Source organism: Taudactylus pleione, unplaced genomic scaffold, assembly GCF_031769625.1.
Source record: "Taudactylus pleione unplaced genomic scaffold, aTauple2 ptg000251l, whole genome shotgun sequence".
Lineage (NCBI taxonomy): Eukaryota > Metazoa > Chordata > Amphibia > Anura > Myobatrachidae > Taudactylus > Taudactylus pleione.
Window position 1 is genome coordinate 3,019,579 of NW_028284653.1, and position 27,270 is coordinate 3,046,848.

General features: G+C 42.2%; 1 protein-coding gene across 1 annotated transcript in view; it reads left to right on the forward strand.

Annotated features, from left to right (window-relative positions):
• Window positions 1-27,270, forward strand: part of REDIC1 (regulator of DNA class I crossover intermediates 1) — an 84,320-nt gene that overhangs the window by 25,986 nt on the left and 31,064 nt on the right. The window contains 1 exon segment of the mRNA XM_088480248.1: window positions 8,246-8,312. Within this exon segment, the coding sequence (XP_088336374.1) occupies window positions 8,246-8,312 (67 nt within the window).

Genomic DNA, 27,270 nt, shown 5'->3' on the forward strand with positions numbered 1-27,270 from the left:
CAGTTGTTTTCTCTCCTCTTCAGAGCTCCTCTGACAGGCGGCAGCAGCGTCACCACAGCAACCTTGCAGGGAGTAGAAATGTTGCAGTAATATGCTGTCGGGGAGCCGGGACCCTGGTCAGGCAGTAAAGAGGCACATGCCGGCGCGGAGGAGGTGGTTCTCTAAGTGGCCCAGGGAGGAGAGCTTGTGAAGCCTTCTACTGCGCCGCTAGCCAGAGCAGATGAATGCTTACGGTTTGCGTTCCACAGTGGAATGCAAATCCTGAAAGCGCAGCTGCCAGCAATTTGTCTCAAGCGGGCAGTCTGACACATTGTAAGCCAGCCCAGCGGAGGGGATATTGGGACAGGCCCAGCGGGAAATGTCCCTATTTGTTGGTGGCCCAATCTGCCCCTGTCGGGGAGTATCTTCTCTCTGTCTCCTGGCCGCCGGGCATGTGATGGAGCATGCGGCTGCAGCCACCGGGGGGGGGGGGGGGGGCAGATGTTGCCATGGGCAACATCTCTTCTAAAACTCATTTCTAAAAACTCTAACTTTAGTAAATTTACCCCTAAGGGTGGGATATACTAAAGCTGAAAATGCAGCCAAAACTCAGAAAATTACGTAGACTGCTTTTTCCAATAGAAGCCTTTGGGCTTCTTTACACATTTCCTTCTAAGAGAGATTCAATCTGATCCCTCCCAGTGTCCTCTGTGGCACCGGCGCCAGCTCCAGTTCCTCTACATTTGCTTTGACATTGATGTCTCCTGTCTCCGTTAATTTATGCTTTGAGTTTTTAGCCACTTGCAGCTATAATTCGACTCAACTAGGATATCAAAGGTCTCTTAATTAATAACCAATTTAAAAACTTACTTTTCATTGATATTACACTGTTGATTATTTCCTTCCTGCACACTTCTCTCTCAGATCTTTTCTGGAAACTTAATATATATGGAGACTATTTGGAGTGCAATGTTAACGGTACAAAATCAGAGGACCTTGTCCTTAATTTGCCTTCACACACCCATAAGCTTTTGGAGATCAATTTTGATTGCCTCTGGAGGCCATTGGCTATACAATACTTAGGAGTCTCCATCATTAAAAAGTTGAACCAGCTTTTTCAAGATAAGTACATACCTTTTGCTTAAAGCAATTAGGGAATATATAGCCAAGTTTGATTACCTCTGTATCTCTTGGATACGATGAATTCTATAAAAATTATTTATCTTTTCTCAAGCTCTACCAACTTGGGTGCCTGTTCCTTTTCTTCGCTTTATTCAAACTCTTTGTGGTAAGTTTGTCTCTCAGAGAAAGAAATAAAGAGGTCATGTTTCACAAAGTCCTCCATGAATGGTATTCTGGGACTTCCTGTCTTTTGAGAGGAACTACTGTGCCAGTCAGCTGAGTCATGTCACGTCCTCATGTGGCAAATAGGTTATGGGAAGAAAAAATAGGTTGACATTGAAAGCTTATTGGTACATGGTTAAGAAGTTTGATCCTTACCATGGCTTCCTCTGATCTTAAGACTAGCTTTGGCATATGCATTCCTCTCAGTCACATTTACCAGATATAGATAGATAGATAGATAGATAGATAGATAGATAGATGTCTATATAGATAGATATGTGTACGTATAGTATATAGTGTAAATATATATGTAGGCTTGCTCAAATCCTTTTGTCTTTTAATGTAATCCCAGACAAACTCAATAATGCTGAGATCATTGCCACAAATTTGAAAAACACTAACTCCACCCTCTAAGATGGCTCTTACTAATAAACTGACACCAATCAGGGTTTAAGCCTCACTTACCGTACACGGCGCTGCTAGATCATTACATGCCGCTCATCTCCAATGTCTCAGCAGCAAACCCTGCTCTCCATAGTACATGTGTAAACAAACAAGCCGGCTGCATGGACACGGCCATGTTGAATTTTACATGTGCTGCAGCCATGCTCACATGATCCGGGCAGCCTTTGGACTCGCACTACTGTTTATTTAAATTCCTTCATGAGTACAGCACTTTGTCAGAGCAATGTCTTCCTGAGGTAGTTCTTGGAGTCATTCCGGTACTGTTCCTGTTGTTACTTTTGTGCCTTAGTGTCTGGACATCTATACATTACCATCTGTATACTGCTGAGTGGACTACTGTTATCTACCAGCGATCCTGTGTCAGCTATTTGCTATTATCCTGCCTCCCTTGTCTGCACCCGCTATTACCATCTCAGGAGACCTTCTGCATGAAGCATATTTCTGGACTACTGCTCTGTTTCCATTATTTATTATTACCAGTTATTTATATAGCGCACACATATTCCGCAGCGCTTTACAGAGAATATTTGTCCATTCACATCAGTCCCCGCCCCAGTGGAGCTTACAATCTATGTTCCCTATCACATGCACACACACATACACACTAGGGTCAATTTTTTGTTGGGAGCCAATTAACCTACCAGTATATTTTTGGAGTGTGGGAGGAAACCGGAGTACCCGGAGGAAACCCACGCAAGCACAGGGAGAATATACAAACTCCACACAATTAGGGCCGTGGTGGGAATTGAACCCACGACCTCAGTGGTGTGAGGCAGTAATGCTAACCATTACACCGTCTGTGCTGCCCATGTTTCCATGGCTATTATCCGTAGGTCGAATTACTTCACTACTGTTCATGAGTAATATAAAATAGTGGTTTCTCAGATCAACTGAATACTCTTTCACAGGTGCTTAAACTAGATAAAAAAAGAAAAAAATTTCCCTCCCAGCACACTGCAAAAGGCCAGCAATAAGCTTTGAATACTACATGATAATAGAAATCCAGAGATATTTGTTGCATATATCTGCAAAGATATGTTTGAGCATCGGGCCACGTCAAGGCCTCTTTGCACCGGTGTCCCTAATGCTACATGATAACAGCACCCACTTTTGGTCCTATAATTGTTTACTGTTATGACACATACATTAATACGGGTTGGGTATGGGATGCTGGTGCTCGGAATCCCGACCGCCAGCATCCTGACCGAGTTAGGATACTGACACTTGTTGGTAAGTATCCTACCCCTAAACCTAACCCTCCGTGCCCGCAGCCTAAACTTAACCTTCCGTCTAGTGCCTTACTCTGCCCCTAACCCCACTGCTTACTATCGGGATATCATCGTTTGGGATTGGTATTGGGATTCCGGCACCTGCATTCTGAGCGCCGGCATCCCTTCAGCCGGAATTTAATGTACATCCCATTAATATATCTAAGTTGAGAACCAAATCACCTGGAAGTACTCCAGAGAACTCTAAATAGCACTACAGGAACCAGCACACCCTCCAAATGCTAGTCCCATCCATACCTCTCAGAACAGGCATACAAAATAGTTGTTGCTCAGATCAACTTAATAGTCTTTCACAGGTGCTCGAAAGAGAGGTTTTTACTCTAGAAAAAAAGTAAAAATGTTCCCTACAGCACACTGCAAAAGCCCAGCAATAAGATTCTGTTCCTGAGTGTCAACGTCCGGTTCCAGGACTGAAGGGCTGCTTCTCTGGGGTTGCCGGCTTGGTCAGCTGGGGTCGCAGGGTATCACACATCCGCTTTGTTTCTGAGTTCTGGATTCTGATGCCAGTTCCAGGTTTGTGATCAGGGTGCACGATTCAACCTCATGGTTGTTCGCCCTTAGTTCCTTCATATCTGTCACAAGATGTGGTATAGATTGAGAAAAACAGAGGACCTACAGCTTTGCTGTACTCCAATGGATAAAGGAAGCGAGCAGGAGCATAGAAACCAACACTGATAGAGCGATTTGATAAGTGTCATGGCTGCCGACACTTGAGACACCTGGGACTAGGCACAATAAACTGGGGTGGCTTTAGAAATGACCTTTTCATGAAATCTCGATAGCACGGAATAAAAGTAAATAGAATTTATTAACAGGAGAAATATAATAGCAACGTCTCACATAAAGTCTCAACAACACTGAGGTTCACATAAGCAATAATGAGAATAGGAGAAAACCCCCCATATAGTCTTTAACACAGAAAAGCTAATATGGTAGGGAACCCCGAGTCCAGTATGAGGCTAACACCTCAGGATGGTATAGAGGAGCTTCACCTGGGTGGAACTCTGGGACTGATTCAGAGCCGGACGCTATTTGCGCTCGCTCGTTCAGAAAAAGGGGCCGGCTATTTAAATTGAGCGGTCTGTTGACGCCTCTATGTCTAAACGAGCGAACGAAACATGCGCTCGCTATTTTGTAAAAAACGCCCCCTGGCCGCTCGCATCCTACGTCATCTCCGCTATTTTTTGATTAATCGAGTACATCGAAAGGCGTCTGAATTGCTCGCAGTGCTTGTGGTAGGATTTTCCTACCGCAATCATGCGAACAGGTCAGGCTTAGAAACAACCAAGTGACGTGGTCGATGACGCTGCTTTGTTAATTATGCACACCCTTAAAATGCCCGTTTTTACCTTTTGGCACGCCTGCGTTCGGATCTCCACTCCCCGTTTTCAAGCACCTTCCCCTGTTACCACTCTCAAACGCCTCATCCTGTCACTCAAATTAGCAGGCATTCGCTATTTTGCGAGCACACAATTTCCGACCGCAATGAATGGTTCGCGCATGCGTATTACAACCCATGCGCAGTTGTGCAAACATCGCTCGGAGCGAACGAGCGGCCGCTTACGAGCGGCTCTGAATCAGGCCCTCTGTAGTGATGGAGATCCGGGGCAGAGTGAGCCATGAGATGCAGTGAAAGACGGATCAGGGTTGTGCCATGTGATGCTATGAGGTTGAAGCAGGGTTGAGCCCTGTGATGCGGTGAAGTCGGAGCAGGGTTGAGCCCTGTGATGCGATGAGGTTGGAGCAGGGTTGAGCCCTGTGATGCGGTGAGGTCGGAGCAGGGTTGAGCCCTGTGATGCGGTGAGATCGGAGCAGGATTGAGCCCTGTGATGCGATGAGGTTGAAGCAGGGTTGAGCCCTGTGAAGCGGGGTAGTTCCGGAATGGGGTTGAGCCCTGCGGTGTAACTAGAATCCGGAGCGGGGTTGAGTCCCGCGATGCAATGATGGTTGAAGCAGGGTTGAGCCCTGTGAAGCGGTGTGGTTCCAGAACGGGGTTGAGCCCTGCAGTGTGAATAGAATCCGGAACGGGGTTAAGCCCCGCGATGCGGTGATGATAACTGTAATGGTGCAGTTGACAACTGTAATGAAGATGGGTTCGATGTCCACAGGAGTGAGAGGCAACAAGCAAAGTAAACAGTGCAGGAAAAGGTGAAACCACGGCAGTGGAGCAAAAAGCAATACTTAGGCAATGGCTATGCTGAGTTCTGTAGTGCGGCTGGTAACTGGCATCAGAAGTTTAGCTGGAACATGAGCGGAGATATGCAAAGTCCACAGCAACCCACAGGCACAGCAGGGATCTGGCAGGAGTCCAAGAAAGACCTGAAAGTAACGTTGCACAGACACTGAGACACAGTTAGTAACAGGCTTTATACTAGAGGTCTGTGGCCCTCATTCAGAGCCGCTCGTTAGCGGCAGTACGCTCGTTCCGAGCGATGTTTGCACATCTGCGCATGCGTACGCTTTTTAGTACGCATGCGCGAACCAGTCAGTGCGGCCGAAAATCCTTTGTACGCTATATAGCGAGTGCCTGCTATTTTGAGTGACAGAATGAGGCGTATGTGGGTGGTAACAGGGGAAGGTGCTTGAAAATGGGGAGTGGAGATCCGAACGCAGGCGTGCTTAAAGGTCAAAACGGGCGTTTTATGGGTGTGTATATTTAAAACAGCAGCGTCATTGACCACGTCACTGGGTTATTTTAGAGCCAGAACTGCACGCAAATTTGTGGTAGCAAACACCAACCACAAGAATAGCGAGCAGTTCATACGCTGGTCGATGTACTCGATTAATCTAATAAATAGCGGACATGACGTAGGATGCGTGCGGCCAGGGGGCGTTTTTAACAAATAAACGAGCGTATGTTTTGCTCGTTCGTTCAGACTTAGAGGTGTGAACACACTGCAATGTGCGTACGGATCATTTAAATAGCCACCCCTTGTTTTTAAACGAACGACCGCAAATAGCGTCCGGCTCTGAATGAGGGCCTGTGATCCATAGGAAGTTCAGAGCATGTGACCCAAATGGAATCAGATTTGAAATAATGAGCAATCTAGGAAACCCACAACCTGACAACACGTTGGAAACATGATCACTTTAACTCTATTCCCTGTATGTGAAGAACGCCAGCAAGCAGGATAGATAGCTCCTCCAACGACCACAAAAGAACTTTGGAAAAAGTAATCTCTTTATGTACTGAAGTAGTCGCAGTCCTGACATTAAGTAGGATGAGAACCAGAAAAGGACTGTGCCTTGATGACCTATAGATTTTAGTATTTGTATGAGAAGAGAATGGTCAACAGTGTCAAATGCAGTAGAGATAATCAGAAGTGAGCAATGGATTTTAGACTTGGCAGTGAACAAATCACTTGCTAACTTAGTTTATGCAGTCTCTTTGGAGTGTTGAGAACAAAGGGCCCGATTCAGACCCGTTCGTTCGTAGCTGGCGATATTTTGCAATGTGCGCATGCATCACAGTGCGCGAACAGGTCCGAGCGATCGTAAAGCGTACGCTCGCCCAGCATAGACAGCCCGGCTGAATGAGTGACAAGTGAAGCCGTATGTGGGTGGTAACGGGCAGGCCACTAGAATTGGGGGAATGGAGGTGCAAACGCAGGGATGCCTGAGATTCTTAACGCCAGTTCAGAGGTGTGTATAATTAACAGGCAGCGTCATAGTACGTGTCACCTTGCTGAAATTTACACTGAAGTGCTTGCGGGAGAGTATAGTCTACCTCAAGTGCGGCGTTCGCCTCCGATGGTACCCGATGTACCGATGGTTGCATACACTTCCTGGAGATGACATGCGCTAGTGGGCTTATTAAGACAGGCTGGTGGGCGTCTGCATACACAAGGTGATCGCACGCCAAGACATAGTGGGCGTGCTTATGGCTTGCCGTGCGATCGCCTGCCTTGCCGTCACTTAGCCGAATTTGCATTCGCTGGGAGCGAGCGTATGCATCTAGCGAGCGGGTCTGAATCGAGCCCAAAAGCCTGACTGAAGTAAGTCCAGTAAGTTGTGCAATTTAAGAAAGTGTGTGAGGCAGGTGTTGGCAAGTCTTCTAAATATTTTGGAGGGGCAAGGTAGCGGAGAAGTAAGACGGTAATTTAAAAGCAAGTTAGGGGTTGTTTAGACACCAGTAGAGGGAGATTACAGATTTTAGTTAAGGTTGGGATGAACACTGGAGATAGAGCTCTACTGATTTGTGGGGCTATAGGATCAAGAGGAGAGGTAATAGAGTACAAACATAAGAACAAAGTACATCCTTTAGGGTATATTTACTGAAGATCCATTTTAATCGATTTTGATCGTTTGAAAATCAATGAAAATCGATCAACATCAATGTTGTGTTTCAGTCTAATCACACATTTACTAACAGACAATGGGCCAGATTCAATTAGACTTGGTTACACAAAAAGTTTGCGCACAAGCGAATGTTTTGCACAAAAATGCGTATCGTGCAATCCTATTGTTGAAAATATTGCACCAAAATGCGCAAAGTGAGCAAAAACTTCTCAGACGTTAAGTTTTTCCTTTATTGCGTAATTGAATTCCCCCAATGTTTGATTTTCTTTTTTAAGCATTAGTAAATGTGTGATTTAGGCCCAGAACTACAATATCGATGTTAATCGATTTTCATGACATTTAAATTGATTAAAATCAACCTTTTGTAAATATACTTCATCTTCATGTGTTGGGTCAAATGAAGGGAAGGAATTGAGCAGGATGTTGGCTGAGGAAGAGCATGTCATTTATGCTTCACTATGATCAACTGGGAGCCAGTTCATAACTCCAAGTAGATGGTAAAATGACTTCTCTCCCCAATACTGGAGAACATATGCCACTGTTCTTTCAGTTCTGACTCCCTGATAAGATCACTCAACATGTCTTCAGATGGGCCTAAATTTCCTCTGTGATGGCATGGGGTTCCACCAATGTATGCTTGGTCCCCAGTTCCATGATTCACTCCAGGAGCACAGTTAAGCTCTTTGTCCCATCCTCAGGATGGGTTGTTTAGATTTTTTTTGTACTTGAGTGTCTCAATTCTAAAAGTCCCAAGGAATTAATAATTATTTAAGGTAGAAATATTAAAACCAATAAAAATTATGTTTTTTTTTTAATTATTTTATTTAAATAAAAAACTGACTTTTTTTAATTGCACTTTCCTTGTTTAGATCATCACAGATGCCAAATATAGAGTGCACAATTAATTCCAATACACTGAATTGTCCATCCAGCCAGGTATTTTATTATTTGTTTTTCACTTGTCAAAGTCTGCCATTCTGGGTGTAAATGTAGCCAGATGTTATTTATTTTTGTTTACAATGGATACATATACATCATTTAATAAGGCTGGGTACACACCTAAAGATTTATCTGTCTAATCTGTCTGGTAGGAAGGAAAATCTGGTAATAATGGGAGCGATCGAAAATTTGCTCCCAAACACTAGAAAATGGACAAAAAATTGGCTGAATCAGTTTGATTTAACCAATTTATCTGAACAATCATTTCTATCCATTTTCTGGCATTTGGGAGCAAATGGTTGATTGCCATTTGCTCCCATACATTATCAGATTTTCCTTCCCACCAGACATATTGGACAGATAAATCTTTAGGTGTGTACACAGCTTTGTTCAGATTCACCTTTTCAAGGTCCATTTATTTCAGTTGTGAAATTGAGCAACCAATCTCATACATGCAGAAATAACTTAAAAGAATTACCACTTTTGCACAACTCTTAAGATGCTATATTCTAGATCAGGACAGAGGGCCTGATTCAGAGCCAGACGCTATTTGCGCTCGCTCGTTCAGAAAAAGGGGCTGGCTATTTAAATTGAGCTCTTGCTCTTTGCGGTCTGTTGACGCCTCTATGTCTGTGCGAGCGAACGAAACATGCACTCGCTATTTTGTAAAGACGCCCCCTGGCCGCTCGCATCCTACGTCATCTCCGCTATTTATTTGATTAATCGAGTACATCGAAAGGCGTCTGAACTGCTCGCAGTGCTTGTGGCTAAGAAACAACCAAGTGACGTGGTCGATGACGCTGCTTTGTTAATTATGCACACCCTTAAAACGCCCGTTTTGACCGTTTGGCACGCCTGCGTTCGGATCACCACTCCCCGTTTTCAAGCACCTTCCCCTGTTACCACCCACAAACGCCTCATCCTGTCACTCAAATTATCAGGCACTCGCTATTTTGCGAGCGCTCGATTTCCGACCGCAATGACTGGTTGGCGCATGCGCATTACGACCCATACGCATGCGCAGATGTGCGAACATCGCTCGGAGCGAACGAGCGGCCGCTTACGAGCGGCTCTGAATCAGGCCCAGAGAGACTAGGATTTGCCAAATGTGGACAACCTACCGTATATACTCGAGTATAAGCCGAGTTTTTCAGCACAAAAAATGTGCTGAAAAAGTCCCCCTCGGCTTATACTCGAGTCAAGTGCAGCGCTGACCGGACGGAGTTCGGTCAGCGCTACACACTGCCAAACACATAGCCGCCGGAGCCGGCAGCTATGTGTTTGCTGTAATCAGCAGCCGCTGAGAGTCTGTCAGACTCTCAGCGGCTGCTGCTGCTCCCACTGCGGGAGCCATCTTCCGGCTCCCGCAGTGGGTGATGGGAGACACGTCGTCATGACGACGTCTCTCCCATGCAAAGCGGCCGGAGGAGCGGACAGCGGCGGGACCAGGAGTGGACAGCGGCGGGACCAGGAGCGGGAGTTTCAGGTAAGTGTTTTTTTTTTTTTTTATTGTTATCACGTCTCTCTCTACTAGGGGGGGGGGGGGACTACAGGGGGCGATGACTGCAGGGGGCACTACCAGGGGGCGATGACTACAGGGGGCACTACCAGGGGGCGATGACTACAGGGGGCACTACCAGGGGGCATTATCAGGGGGCACTAAAAGGGGGGAATACCACTGGGGGAACTACCAGGGGGGGATTACTACAGGGGGCACTAAAAGGGGGGATTACTACAGGGGGCACTACCAGGGGGGATTATTACAGGGGGCACTAAAAGGGGGGATTACTACAGGGGGCACTAAAAGGCGGGATTACTACTGGGGGTACTACCAGGGGGGGATTACTACTGGAGGCACTGAAAGGGGGGATTACCACTGGGGGCACTACCAGGGGGGGATTACTACTGGGGGCACAACCAGGGGGAATTACTACTGGGGGCACTACCAGCTGTTGCCATTTCCCACACTAGGCTTATACTCGAGTCAGTAAGTTTTCCCAGTTTTTTTCTGTAAAAGTAGGTACCTCGGCTTATATTCGGGTCGACTTATACTCGAGTATATACGGTAATTAATTACTGTGAAAAAAAATGTAAACAAAAATATAGAAAAACTTGCAGTAGGAAATCAAGTAAAGTTGGTACTGCATTTAATGTGAACATTCTGTATCATGCCCAAGTAAAAGAGAATGTCTGCTTTACATTTAGGTTTGGGTGTACCTGCTGTGTGCAGCCTTTAAAATTGATACTTACCTGTTTGAGTTTTCCTAGAACCTTACAATTCATATAACCATGTAATGATCTTTGTTTTTGAACATATATTTAATAGTGGAACATATCAGGGCCATAACTAGATATGGGTGGCCGGTGCTGCCACACAGAGCGGCAGTGTCGCCACGCCACGGACCTTGTTACTGGCTGTTGTTGGTTCTTATATATGTGGTATCTGGTGGTCAGCCAGCAATAACTACTAAGAGCTTACCTCAATTGAAAGAGGGGTCACCATTCAAGCCAGTACGGGAGAGAGAAAGCACAATGTGCCCTCCCCCAATCTATGAAAAACTTAATTTTTCTGTAGCACGGGGACATATTTGGTGATTATCAGACATAGCTGATAAGGAGCTGCATCATCTGAAAGAGGAGACTCTCCGCTTTAAGATGTGTCCAGGTGCATATATGAGGTTTATATAATTTTAATCAGCAGAAGCTGTTTTTTCGCATCGCTTTGCGAATAAGACTCATTTGAAGGTAAAAAGTTGCACATAATAAGATGCTCGATGGTACCGAGTCACACCATGGCATGGTGCGACATGAAGGGCTGTTTACAGTCAATGAAGTAAGATGTACAGGTATGTGGACAATTTTGTAGTTATCCTAAAAGCAGAGGGGGCATGTCTGTTTTTTACTTGATTTTGGGGTTAAAAGCACTAAGCTGAAAGTGCTAAGAATTGGGAGCGTGATCCCCACTGATTTTTTTTCTTTAAAAAAAATTTTCAATAGAAGTAGACTGACAATGTCCGCCTACTTCTGTGATGTCAAAATAGTTTAGTTGGAGAGAGAATTTTTTATTTTACCATATACTTAAATGATATCTGCTGGTTGGAGATTGGTAAAATTAAACATGTTGGAAACCAAACCAGTTAAAAATGACCGCCTTTTGACATTCTTAAGTGTTTGCCCGACCAGGCAATTAGTTTGCTGGCTGCAATGATTACACTGCGGAACAGTCAATCTGTTGCCAGGGATTTAAGCGTCGTTTTTGATTAATTTTGTGGTCCTGATCATGAATATGCCTTGCTTATTTTTCAATTGGCTCTAGTTTTGAGATATGCATATGTCTTTAATATTTATGAAAAATTAAATGAAACAATGTTAAAAATAGTTAAAAGGGGGCGTGGCCTAGAGGTCTGGAGCAGCAGATGTGCTGCGAGTGAGCTCCGGCAAATTTATCGCCGTTTAGTTGGCTTAAAACGAGCCCAGCGAGTCCCCATGTTGCTGTACCAGGTGGGGAAGACTCCCTACACCAAACCCTCCCATTCCTCGGCGGTACCCGGAATCCGGCACTTGCGGTCGGGGTCTAGTGACATAGCTGGAGCCGGGGTTTCGATTTGGTGGCGGGAGCCGCTCGGGAACTGCCGGGTCCTGTACACAGAAGCGGAACAGCCTGTGTCATAAAGGAGAGGTGCCCCATTATTACCCTTACCTGGCTGAGGCTTGAGGGGCAGGTGTTGTGCAGACAGAGACTGCATGGAGAGAGAGGAGAGCGGAGAAGGATTAAGCTTGCTCCTCTGGAGTGTTGTAGTGGCGGCCATCTTGGGAGCTCACTACTACATAATACTACATAGTTTCACAGAATATCGTGCCTGATAGCAGTTTATGCCCGAGCACTGTCTGGACATTACTGTTTCTGAAAGCCTTATTGGGGCCATACAGAAAGGCCTATGTCATTAGTGACTGTGTTACTATCCAAGAGTTTTATTTCAATAATCAGTGCTGTCTCCTGCTTAGGGATATGTAGCTGATTGTTCTATATATGTCTCCAGCTGTCAGACAAATGGCCTAAATGACAGATAGGAATTGGAGCCTTGTGTGATCATTGTGTTTCACCCTATTACTCCAGCCGTAACATAATGCATTGTGCATCATGGCTCCTAAACGGCCGAAAATAACTAAGCCTGCATCCAGAGTGGCCTTTTTCAAACCATCACCGCAGTCTGTCAAATCTGGGAGTGCTAGCGTCTCAGTCACTCAGACGAGCTCGCTTATATCTCATAATACTAATGCTGCTACTACATCTCCCCCTTTTGAATCTTCACAGCTGCTTGTTAATAATGAGGCCCTAACGGTGGGCACTATGAAAGCGCTTCTGTCTCAGTTCAAGGACGAGGTGACAGCTGAGTTCCGTTCCACCCTTCAGGCTTGTCAGCAATCCATAAATTACCTTGGAGGACCGACGGATCACCTTGAGACGAAGATGGGCGAGGTGGTGAACTCTCACAATGATCTGATAAACAAGCATGATGCCTTGCAGTATGAGGTGACAGTTCTTAGGGATAAAATCAGTGATCTGGAGGATAGCTCCTGCCGAAACAACCTTAAATTACACGGTGTACCTGAAACGTTTCAAACAGTAGTCTCAATGACTTTGCAGTTGATCTATTTAAGAAACTCCTACCTGTAGTTCAGTCTTTGGACCTCATCATTGATCGCATTCACTGACTCCCGAAAGCAAAAAGGGCCCTGGAGGGCATACCTAGAGATGTGTTAATGAGGATGCACTATTTTCACGTAAAGGAAGCCTTATTAAAAGCAGCCTGCCTGAATGAAGGGTCTGCGGAGCTATTAGGTAATCTTCAGCTGTTCAGTGATCTCTCTCAGGCTACCTTAACTAAGAGGCGTTCCCTTCAACCCATCACTTCTTCATTGAGGAAAGCTGGCATATTACATCGCTGGGGCTTCCCTATGAAGCTACTGATATCACACAATGGCTCCATGACTTATCACCACTTTGGAGGAGGGTGAGAAGGTCCTCCCTGGAATGTTATTGGGAATTTTCCGAGATCTTCACCTGATCGTGGAATTCAGCAGGACTGGTCCACGATTGGTTAATGTGTACTCATTTTGCCATAGTTGCCTTTGTCCTCATCTCTCTAGAGAGCAGGTTCACATGCATCTACTCCATTCATCTTTTTAGTATGAGCTTGGTAATATAGATGCATTAGTACTAATGGTTCTGTATAGAATGTTGAGGCCCTTTCTGGACATTGGGCCTGATTCAGACCCACTCGCAAGCGGCTGTCCGCTCGCAAGTGGGTCGATGTTGTGCACTGCGCATGCGCACGACGGCGGGAGCTCCGTCGTGCGCATGCGCCAGGCGCAACGAGCGAAGGACTTTCCTTCGCTCGTTGTGTCTGATCAAAGGGGGCGTGCTGTCGATGTTCATTGACAGCACGCCCCCTTTGGTGGGCGTGCCGGGGGCGTGCCTCCCAGACGGGGGCGTTCCCAAGGGAACGCCTACCGTCAGAAGCCGGCCCACTGACATCACTAGTGATGTCAGTGGGAGTGATTTTGGCTCTGATAGAGCCAAAATCACTCCGGGCCTTGCGGTTGAAAAACTCAACCGCAGGCTCTGGCTCGCAGTGGCGATGGTCGCGATGGTCAAGACCATCGCGGCCATCAAACTGCACGCTCATATAGGCTGTGGGTGGTGACCCACAGCTATACGAGCGTCCAGGAGGACGCTCCATAATTATGGAGGGCGGCCCTCATTCAGAGCGTGCGCTCTGCTCAGAGCGTACGGCTCTGAATGAGGGCCATTACTCCCACGTTTATAAGAAAAAAATTATTTTCTTATGCCAATGTATAGCTATTACATAAGTGTGTCTCTTAATAAGTTCAAGGGTAGAACAGATTGATAGTTAAGTCCCTTTCATTTAACTTTTTGGGCCAAAGTTTGGTTCTAATATTCATGTGATATACAAAGGTAAATGTTATCTTTATTATATATATTTTATATTTAGTATATGATGGCTGGTGACATTGCTCCTTCCCGCATACCCCCACTGTGCTGCCATAGTTCGGCAGCCTCTTGTGGCTTCAAGTGAAGTCATTTCAGTTGTTTTTGGTCTCTTCATTTTCCCTCAGACTTTTTTCTTTATTATTTTGGAAGCTTGGGTGCAATGTCTACACTGCTACAGCGTTCTCTTTATCGGATTAAATGAGGAGCATTTCTTAGGTAGAAGAATGCATGTCCTATTTATTGCACCATGGTGAATATTGTCTCCATAACTGCCATGGGTCACGTCCCTCATAAGAGGAGAATTGCACTGAGGTATTTTCATAAACTAAAAGCCCATATTGTTGCAGTACAAGAAACTCACTTTCAATGCTCTGCTTCCCTTACCTTTTCATATAATAAATTTCCCCATTGTTATACTGCCAGTGGACAAGAAAATAAGGTTATCTAGTCGCACAAGAAATCCTATTGTACTTCAACTGTCAAGGACAGTATTGCCCCCTCAGTGCTTCAATGGGGGTGCTACCACGGACACACATTGTTGAACATCAGAAAGACAGAGGAAGAAAATGAACTGTCCAAAGCGGTGCACTGGAAATAAATTAAAATGTAACTTTTATTATTATATTAATAACACAGTAAGAAGCGAAAAAATATTTAAAATAAAGAAAGTGTAAATAGATAGAAAGGTGTAATAAAAATATATTGTTATTGGCCGTGCTCCTATAAATTCCACCAAAAAGAATATGAGTTATAAAGTATATGTTCCTATATTTAATATATATAAAAACTGATAATCCAAAAACTCCTACTCTATATTTGCTTCCGAAGATCCATAAGGATGAGATCAACCCACCTGGAAGGCCAATTGTCTCAGGAATGGGTAGCCTAACTGAGAATGCGAGCAAATATTTGGATTCACATTTGAGAAAATATATTTGGGAACTACCATCATTTGTAAGAGATACCCCTGATGTTCTAAGTAAAATTCAAGATATATTTCTCAGTGGTAACACCTGGCTTATCACATGTGATGTGGAAAGCTTGTATACGAGTATCAGTCATGGGTATGGAGTAAAGGCAGTAGAGTACTTCCTAAGCAAAGATCAAAGCAACGTATCCAACAACTACCTCATCTCACTACTAAGATTTGTATTGACTAAGAATTACTTCATCTGTAATAATAACTACTATCTCCAGGTACGAGATACTGCTTTGGGGACCACATGTGCCCACACTTATGCAAACCTCTGCCTGGGGTGGTGGGAGAGGGAGTGTGCCTTTAATGAAAAATATGAATCGTACACAGATCATATTTTATTATGGCTTAGATACATCGATGATCTTCTGTTTATTTGGGAAGGGGAGATGAGAATCTTTGAGGAATTTCTATCTGAACTGAATACAAATAATCTCAATCTAACTCATAAAGCCAGCAAAAAAGGAGTGAATTTTCTAGATATTTCACTCACAGTGGAAGAGTATGGACACATCTCATCAGACCTGTTCCTGGAGAATACATCCACTAACAGCATTTTACATAAAGAAAGTTCTCACTTTCCTCCAGTGCTGAAAGGATTAAGAAAAGGAGAGCTCCTGCGTATGAAACACAATTGCTCAGAAGAACACACATTTAGAAAGAGAGCAGAACAACTTTGCACAAAACTAAAATCTCGTGGATAGTGCAAAAGAATGATTAAAGAAGCATATAAAAGTACGGAAACTTACACTAGAGATCAACTTCTGATACCCAAAAAGAAACAAAAACAAAGAATGTGTAAGATTCGTGGGAACCTTCTGTCATGAATGGAAAAGCATACAACAAATCTTGTATAAACATATGGAGGCAGTACGAACAGCTCAAGAGCTATCAAAAATTGTGGGTGACAGGATAAAGATGAGCTGGTTCGAAGCCATTTTGAAATCCCCCAAAAAATCACTCTTTTTTTTTAAGAAAGGTTCCAGAAAATGTGGCACATGCAAAGCATGTCCGAATATGGTTACTACCAACACCTTCTGTGATAGATACAATAAGATCTCGACTATAAAAGAACATATCAATTGTGACTACATAGGAGTAATATACAATTATAGTATCCTTGTAATAAAGTGTATATAGGGAAAACTAAAAGACCTCTCAAAAGAGAATCCTTGAACATATAGGAAACATTAGAAATGCAAAACGAGATCAAGAGAATTTTAGATCTTTGACGCCAATAGCCAGACATTTCTTGAGGTATCATGAGAGAATTCCGAGGGAACGTAAAGCCTTCGGAATGAAAAAAGTAAGCATCAATATCAGAGGTGGAGATATAGACACTGAACTCCTAAAACAAGAAACCACACTTATTTTCCTTATGGACTCACTGACTCCTAAGGGTCTACATGAGGAAAATAATTATTTGGCTTTCCGCTAATAAATTGTGTGTGTGTATATATATATATATAAAATAAGTAAATATGGTAGACTACAGCGCCAAGTGAACTAAAAGCACACTTTACTCTTTCTTAAAAATTATATTTATACAATCAATATTCAAAATTCATATAAAATCACAGGGAGATAAATATAAGGCACCAAAGATAAAAGCACTCCCTAATGGTATAGGTGTCAGCTCTACAGTAATGTGATAACAATGGTGATTTGTTAAAAAATTGAAATGGAGAAAGTGAAACTGATAAAAGAGCGACCAATGTGCTAATAAATACATACACGAGCTGTGAAACACGAGTGAATGGGCGGAAGTGACTGAAGAGGCTGCATCAAACAGGGCGGAAGTGACAAAGCAGACACCACGTGACGATCAGGTTTAGGATCTAAAAACACATACTGTGAAAGCGATCTACTTATACAAATTAACTTCACCTTGGCTATGTATCAGCCACGATGTTTGAATAACTTTTTTAGTAAAAAAACGGAAGTGGTCATAATTCTAAGCACCTCCCATCATCCTTATTGAAAGGGTATATATATCAGGTCCCAGATAGGAGAGGTACATCCCTTGAAGAAGTCCACCATAAGGACGAAACGCGTTGGAGACTCCTGGTTCCAGCCTTACATGAACTTACCTAATTGCGATCCAGATAAGCCCTCTATTCCTTATCCCTACCCTTTTAATTTTTATATGCATTTCTCTATTTTTTAAGTTTTAATTATTATTGTACTGCCCTATATATTAGGGTCAGCTGTTATTTGTAATAAATTACCCTTTTTTATAATCATATTTATATTTGTCATTTATATAATACTATATGCACTTTATAACATTTTGATATCACATTTATTTGTGTTTATTTGCACATATTTCAGTCTTGCATATTTGCACATTATTTATTGATTCATCTAGCACTTTATCAAAGTATTTATTAGCACATTGGTCGCTCTTTTATCAGTTTCACTTTCTCCATATATATATATAATATAGCAAAAATATATATTTGGAGGGATAATCCTGGATATCATTATTATCATCTTTTAATATAATTATATCAAGTACGTTACATCACATAAAATCTTTTTTTGAATATCCAAAAATCTTTTAGAATCTAGATAAATTTTATTCCTCTTTTATATGGATGTAAATATATAAATGCATATATTTCTACACATGAGTAGATCTATATGTGGGGATTAGTTGGTTTATAAATTTATACTGACTTATAAATTAGTATCACTATTCTTTTTTAATTTAGATGTAAATTATGAGTGGAGATATTTATAGTTATATTTATTCATATGTTATATAGTGTTTAGAGTGCACTATTATGAGGGATCACTAACTTATATTAATCTTTCACATAATTTAATTTTAGACTACCTGGTAGGTAGTACTTATGAATTATTTAATATGATAAATTCATATTTTTCACATTTTATTAACACTTTCAATTGTTGACATTTCACATCACATAATTTATGAGAAGATATATTTATTATTTTATTTGGTTTTCTTCTCTCTTAAATCACACATTTTTCTTCATTTTTCTTTTTTTTTACATTACACCAATTAATGATTTTGGTACAATTATTTAATCTGATAGTAGCAATATATATATATATATATATATATATTTGTATATATTTTTATATAAAAAAAATTTATATTGTATGCTTTGATTAATAATTCATATGTATTTCTTATACTATATTACACCATTTAAAAGTATTTATTATATAATATGGACCTATGTGATGTATTTGACATAGGCAATTGATTAATTTGACTTTGGAGAGTGGAATCCTTGGGTTAAGCATCCATTTCGATAACATGAATATACCATATATTTACCATTATCGGGAGGTCACGTGACCATACCGACGACTGATATTGACTTCAATTTCTACATATAGAGATATCAGAAATAATGTCTATATGATCTATATATGAGTATGAAGGTAATATTAACGAATGGTTATACAGAGTATAATATAAATTCTACATGGTAATAGAAATCACAAAACAATATCGACAATTGATTGCACTGGAACGTAGGTGCGTGGCATAGCCTGATTGGCTCAAACTAACAGACCTGAAGATGATTGGTTAATCATCTAGTCCATGGACTTAAAAGCCGGATCCTAAGTGTAACTCGGCTTACCTTGACAAAGCTGTAAAGCGAAACGCTGCGTCGGTTAGCAGCGCGCCCTAATGCCTGATGTTATATAATTGAGTTATACGTTATATATTTAGTTGACTGCATGTGCTCTATACGAACACGAATGTGATACTGTATTATCAAACAGCTCTGATCGGTGGGAGCTCAGATAAAATTGATATCACATGTGACGCATGTGAACATAAAAAACGAGCTATTTAATCTGCATATCACAATCCCATGAGCACCCTTGACAGGGACATTCATGTAAAAATATTGAATATGTGGACATAATCTCTGTGAATCAGTATTGGGATTACAAATAATTTTCCTACTGTACTTACAAACATTTACACGGAGACTACCTGGGGAGCCATATACAGTCCTGTGTGTAAATTAGGTTGCTAGAATTATAAAAGCAACCTTAAAGAACAACCTATTTAGAAGGGACATAGACTCAATGTGCAAAGATAGAGGAGACTAATTACATGTAGGAAACTCCCTTCTTCTCAATCAGTCTTAAAGACATAAGTATGTGGAGTAGATTGATTCCCATTATTGAGAGTCTGAGACTGTAGAGTACAAATAATATAGAGATTGCTAATGAATGTAAGGAACTGCTCCATACATTGAGCATTAGTCCCCATGCTAAATTATGATTGCACATTTGATTTAGCTATTTGAATGAAACTGTCAACTAAATTCACTGCCTGATGATAGCAGACATATATATATATATATAAACAATTGATAATTTTTAATTAGAATCAAGTAATAAAGAGGATATTGTTACCGAGAGGTCATAGTGAATCCTATTTTGCTTATATATTTAATATAGGAACATATACATTATAACTCATATTTATTTTGGCGGAATTTATAGGGGCGCTTCCAATAACAATATATTTTTATTACACCTTTCTATCTATTTACACTTTGTTTTAAATATTTTTTCGCTTCTTACTGTGTTATTAATATAATAATAAAAGTTAAATTTTAATTATTTTTCAGTGCACCGCTGTGGACATGTCACTTTCTTCCTCTGTTTTTCTGATATACTGCCAGTGGCCCTGCTAAAAAAGCTGTAGTAGTGTAATTTTGTACTTTTAGAGCAATTTTCAGATGCGAGCCGTAGGTATTTGATTTTAGTGTATCATTTGGAAGTGGTTGTAGTAATGTTGGTTTCTTTATATGCCCCCAATGCTCGACAACTGTTTTTTTGTAGAAATGTTATTAATCTCTCCAGAAACATAGTAAAGGTACAGTGATAATTATAGGCAATTTCAATATGGTCCTTGACCCACTAATTGACAGGTCTAGAGTTGCACCACCTCGTGTACATCAGCCTGCTGAGTTCACTAGAGGTTTTTTGCCAACTACTAGTGCAACATGAACTTTATGATGTTTGGAGAGTTAAGCATTCGAAGGATAGAGATTATTCATTTTTCTCGCATGTGCATAATTCGTATTCCAGAATTGATCTAATTCTATCCGATAAGTTTACTCTATCGTCCATTAGGCAAAATATAAATTTGACTATGTCCTCGTTGGATCACTCCCCTACTTTTGTTACTTGGAATATCACAAATAGATGTGTACCTCCTGGCCCATGGAGACTTGGTAAATATATGTTTTCTCAGCTAGAGGCTCAGCAGCATATACAACAGTCTATTTTTGTTTTTTAAGGGATAATAAGCGAGGAGACTTCGGTATTTAATTGTTGGTGCTCTCTGAAAGCCGTGGTCCACGGTTCAGCCATACAGGTGGCTGCCAGGCTCAAAAGGCATATAGTCTTAGGTGGGCGGAATTGGAAGACACTGAACACACTGGAAGCAGCTCATAAATCCGATCCCAATACTAAGGATTTATATAAAGAATTACTTTTAGCTTGCGAAAAGGTTAATGTTCTTTCTTAGCAGGAAGTCCACCAAAATATAGCCCGTCTCAATCAAAAGTTTACGTTTATGGAAATCTAACATCTAGATTGTTAGCTTGTAAATTGAGAGGGAGGAGGGCACGAGAACGAGTTCAGAATATTACTAATTCCAGGGGGGTTAAGACTTCGGACCCATTTGAAATAGGAAATACATTCACAGATTATTATTCCAGACTCTATAATTTGGGAGAGGACCCACATACCTCTCAACCTACAGATAGGGGATTGATGAATTTTTGAAGGATATTAAATTACCTGCCCTGAACTGGGATACTTGTTTGGCCCTGGGAGCTCCTTGGTCAGTTGAAGAGGTTGAAAAAGCTATTGACACTATGCTTATGGATAAGGCCCTGGGCCTGACGGCTACCCTTCTATCTTCTATAAAACTTTTAAGTATGATCTTGCGCCAGTTTTGGCATCGATGTTCAGTGAGGCTACAGAAAGGGGGCTATTTCCTAAGGAGATGTTGGAGATGGAGATTATTGCCCTCCCTAAACCAGGCAAGTCCCCTGTTGAGGTCCAGAATTACTGGCCAATTGCTTTGCTGAACACTGACGTCAAGCTGATTGCTAAGTTAATTGCCGTTAGACTCTGCCTCTTGTTACCTTCTTTGATAAACTCGGATCAGGTGGGGTTTGTCTTGGGGCGTCTGGCACCAGACAACACCCGTAGAGTTATTAACATTATCGAGTGCTGTGAGCGCTCTAGGGATCCCTTGCTGATCCTTTCCTTAGGCGCCGAGAAGGCCTACGACAGGCTGCATTGGGGTGCTACCTTCAGGCCGTTCTTAGTTGCTTTGGGTTTGGTGGCAGGATTTTGAATTCCATTTTGGCTTTATATTCAGTTCCATCTGCTAGATTATTCATTATTGGATGCTTGTTCTCCAGGTTTCAATATTTGCAACGGTACCAGACAGGGGTGTCCACTCTCCCCTTTTATTTTTGCATTGGCTGTTGAGCCTCTGGCTGGGAAGATTAGGGCCGAGGAGACTATACGGGGTCCTAAAGTGGGTGTTACTACTCATAAGATTTGTTTGTTCGCCGATGATATTCTGCTGTGTCTGCTTTAACCGCAGGATTCTCTCCCTGCTTTTCATCGTATTTTAGATTACTATTCCAAGTTTTCTTTCTATAAACTTAAAACTCATAAAACTGAAGCCCTTTCATTAAACATTTCTAGTGATATATTGGAGTTACTTAAGAGGTCCTACAAATACTCTTGGCAATCTTGTTTGCGTAAATATTTAGGGGTTCACTTAGCAAGGGAAAAATATTTAATTGAATGCAATTACAGCCCTCTCAAAGCATTCAAAAGTTTTACGAAGGACTGGATATCACATGAAGTTTCTTGGCTGGGAAGGATAAGCTGCCTTCAAAATGGTATTATTGCCAAAACTTTTATATTTATTCCGTACAGTTCCTAGGCTGATAACCAAGTCTTTTTGCAACAGATTTTATGAGATTGTTGTTCTGTATGTTTGGAAGGGAGGCAAACCAAGGATTGTGAGGGTTACTTTGTCACTTCCCAAATTAGTTGGTGGAGAAGCCTTTCCTAATTTGGAGAAATATCAATACTCATGTCTTTTGAGCCAGGCAAGAAATTGGTTTGAGAAGGAGAACCCCAAGCCGTGGGTAATTTGGGAGAAAGACATGGTAAAACAGTTTTCTCTCCCTGATCTACTATGGTTACCTGTTTCTGTACGTCATCTGGGTGCAACACTTATTTATATAAGATATTATTTTACCGGCACCAGCTCTATCGCTATCTTGTTTAGCCAATTTAATTGGGGATTTGCAGTTAAGATCTTGGACGACAAGTGGTATCTGCTCTTTGGGGGATCTTGTGTCTGAAACGGGAGTTGTCCCCTTTTCTGACCTTCAAGGTAAATACAATGTCCCCAGAAAGGATTTTTATAAGTATTTACAGGTGCATCACTGGATTCAGAGCTTCCTTCCTTCCTTCCTTCCTCCCTCCGCAATTAGTCCAACTCTGCCTGAATATATATATCAGCACGTTTTCAGTCTTCTAATCATAAGGGGGGAATTACTTGGTGGTACCTCTCTCAAATTAAGGAAGGCAAGCAGGGTAAATTGACGTGCCAAAAGAAGTGGGAGGAGGATCTCTCTAGTACACTTGAGGAGGAAGACTGGGAGATTATTTTCTGTACTTGTTTTAAAATGTCCCGCTGCATTAGTCACTCGGAAATGTTTTTTTTAAGTTAATACACAGAGTATACTTTACCCCCAAAACAACATTATAAAATCTGGCCCTCTATTTCTAGACAATGTTGGCGGAATTGTGGTTGTGTGGGAAGTATTGTTCAAGTTTTTTGCTCTTTCCCTCTATTGCAATCAGTGTAGTCTGAAGTTTTTGCTTTGATTGGTAGAGTCACGGGTGTGAAAATACCTGCGGACCCCTTACTTGCTCGGTTTAATTTTTACCCTGGATATATAACACTAGGAGATAGATATATTATTGGTCATATCCTAATTGCATCTAAGGCTGCTATTGCACAGCATTGGAGATCCCCCTCAGTGCCTAGTTTAACTGCTATTGAGCATAAGGTCCAGAAGCACTGCAATTTTGAGACTGCAGATAGTAAATACTACAATTCTGCTTCATTTCCCCATATGATGTGGTTTAGGTTGAATGAATATAGGAAAATGCAGAATCGCACTCCCACGCAGAGCAGGAATACTAATCTCGACCTCCTTCTTCCTCAGTCACCTCTTTCTGATGTTTAATTTTCTGTCTGTATAGTGTAAGCTTACCTATTTGCTGCAATAGGTTGTATTACTGCTTTAGAAGTGTATTGCATTATAGGATTTTGGCCCTGATTCAGACCCACTCGCGAGCGGCTGTCCGCTCGCAAGTGGGTCGATGTTCTGCACTGAGCATGCGCAAGACGGAGGGAGCTCCGTCGTGCGCATGCGCCAGACGCGACGAGCGAAGGACTTTCCTTCGCTCGTTGTGTCTGATCAAAGGGGGCGTGCTGTCGATGTTGATTGACAGCACGCCCCCTTTGGTGGGCGTGCCTCCCTAAGGGAACGCCTCCCGTCAGAAGCCGGCCCACTGACATCACTAGTGATGTCAGTGGGAGTGATTTTGGCTCTGATAGAGCCAAAATCACTCCGGGCCTTGTGGTTGAAAACCTCAACCGCAGGCTCCGGCTCGCAGTTTCGATGGTCGCGATGGTCAAGACCATCGCGGCCATCAAACTGCACGCTCGTATAGGCTGTGGGTGGTGACCCACAGCTATACGAGCGTCCAGGAGGACGCTCCATAGTTATGGAGGCCGGCCCTCATTCAGAGCGTGCGCTCTGCTCAGAGTGTACGGCTCTGAATGAGGGCCTTTGTCTTATACATTTGTACACCCATTCCCTCCTTTTATGTGTTTTCCCTTCTTTTATTTCTGTACCCAATTATAATTTTTTCTATGTTGAAAATTCAATAAAAATTTATTGAGGGAAAAAAAGTTAAGATTTTTTTTATTCTGATAAAATTTGATTTGTAAAATGTTATAAAAAGACAGGATAATTACATACATAAGTGTTACGAAGCTATGAGAACCGTTTTTTGTAGGATTTTCTTTTGTAGTCTTGTTGCGGACAGTCCCTCTACAGACTCCAACAGTAATCGGCCATCATGTGACGATCCCACCTTCCTTGATAGCTTTCTTCCATTCAAAGGTATTCTTGCTCAGAGCAAAAACGAAAGACAAATTATGCCTATTTTCGGGCACTCTTTAGGAAAATACTAAATAAGGAATTGATATGATGAGTAAACATAAAACTTAGCATGTAATAAAAAGAATTCTACCTTGTAGGTAGAATGTGCAAAAATAAAATACAATAAAATCAAAAAGGTGTATGTATGTGTGTGTGTGTGTATATATATATATATATATATATATATATATATCCATCCACCCACTTGGGATAAAATTAATCAATCAGGTGATCGCAAAACAAAAAATGAAGATCAATCACAGTAATTGGTGAGAGAATTACATGTTCATAAAGAAAAATATCCAGTTACAATCAAACAATAAGTCACTTCAAATATATAGTAAATAATTAAGTAATTATGTCACAAAATACAGAAGGCGGAAATAATTGTATATTCTGATGTATCACCTCTATCCCTAAATCATACACTGAATGATCATAATTCATTAGGGAAACTCAAAAAGCACAATAATACGCAGTGAATGCAGTAACTGATACACAAGTTTGTCACAAGGACGAAAAAGAGAAGTCCGTATAAATCAGGACTGGTCAGTACTCAAATGTATAGACAATAATCGAATTCATATATTCTTAGGTATCAAAGGACAGTCCTAACTAGTAAAAAAATGGGGACAGAGACTTGAGTAAAAGTGCTGATGATAGATGATACAGTGGACCACAGAAGGAAGTGAGACCTGGGATACAATTGCGCACGTTCACTTCTGCTTTCGCCTGTCTGTATCAAACTGGATAAGCGAGAGTGATTGATACGTTAGTCCCAGGGGAAAGAAAGCAATGCCTCTGCTTTCTGGGATGTCAGCTGTGTCTCTCCCCTGTTACCATAGGCATAGCAGCCCCCCTGCTATGCCTATGGTAAAACTTATTTACAGATAAGTGAGCCAAGATGAGAGAGCTTGATAGAGTGAAAGAAAAGATAAGAGTGTGCTAGATGAATCACAGCGAAGACCTGTGGTTACACACCAGGGGGCAATCAATGTAGACAACAGAAATATATCTGTTGCATAAAAATAGCAGTATAGTTCTGCCTGATAGGGAAATAGAGGAATAGTATCCCTTAGTAGGCAAGGAATCTTAATTAATATTGATGTACCTAGGACATGTATGTAAGGAGACTAGGTATAGGTATGTAATGAAGGAAGCAAGACCTGGGATACAAGAACGCGGGGTCCACTCTAATATCCCCTGTCTATATCAAACGGGGCATAAGAAGGTGAGAGTGTGTGTGTTACCAGGGGAAGAGAAAAGGCAGCGCTGCCGCTTTTTGAGATATCAGCTGTAGCTCTCCCCTGTTACCAGACGGCATTGCAGGGGGAGTTGCATGCTGGGGGACTCAGACAGCAGCGCAATAAGAGCAATAGGAGAGTACCTGAGGTCCGTGGTCCATAGAGCTAATTTCTGCGGTGCTGTGTATAGGGTAGCATGCAGTCTGCAAATACACTCTCTTATCTGTAAATCCCCCCTGCTATGCCTAAGGTCACAGGGGAGACACAGCTGACATCCCAGGAAGCAGAAGCATTGCTTTCTTTCTCCTGGGACTAACGTATCAATCACTGTCTCAACCCCTGTTTGATTATAGACAGGCGAAAGCAGAAGTGAGCGTGCGCAATTGTATCCCAGGTCTCACTTCCTTCTATGGTCCATTGTATCATCTATCCGTCAGCTCTTTTACTCAAGTCTCTATCCCAATTTTTTTGCTAGTTAGGACTGTCCTTTGATACCTAAGAATATATGAATTTGATCATTGTCTATACATTTGAGTACTGACCAGTCCTGATTTATACGGACTTCTCTTTTCCGTCCTATTGACAAACTTGTGTATCAGTTACTGCATTCACTGCGTATTATTGTGGTGATACATCAGAAAATACAATTATTTTTGCCTTCTGTATTATTTTCTGACATAATTACTTAATAATTTACTATATATTTGAAGTAACTTATTGTTTGATCGTAATTGGATATTTTCCTCTATGAACATGTCATTCTCTTACCAATTACTGTGTTACAATTACGACGTTATAGCAACATCCGGCTCAAGACAGTGCTTTTCTTGAAGTCTGGATGCTAAAAGCTGAGGGCCTGATTCAGAGCCGGACGCTCTGAACGAGCGCCCGCTCTGAATCAGGGCGTTTTGGGTTTTTTTGGAGCGTCATCCTGGACGCTCGCATAGCTGTGGGTTACCACCCACAGCTTATGCGAGCGTCCATGATGATGGTCGTGATGGTCAAGACCATCGCGACCATCGGGCTTGCGACGAGACCCTGCGGTAGGGTCTCGCTGCCGCAAGCCCTGGAGTGATTTTGGCTCTATCAGAGCCAAAATCACTCCCACTGACATCACTAGTGATGTCAGTGGGGCCGGACCCAGATGGTAGGCGTTCCCATGGGAACGCCTCTGTCTGGGCAGCCACGCCCTGGCACGCACACCAAAGGGGGCGTGCTGTCACTCACCATCGACAGCACGCCGCCTTTGGTGCGAGACCCGGAGCGACAGCTTGGCTGTCGCTATCCGGGTCTCGCGCATGCGCACGACGGAGCTCCCTCCGTCGTACGCATGCGCATTTGGGTACCATCGACCCGCTTGCGAGCGTCCTGCGCTCGCGAGCGGGTCTGAATGAGACCCTCAGCTCCTTTTTTCGATAAATTCAAGTCACAAATTAAA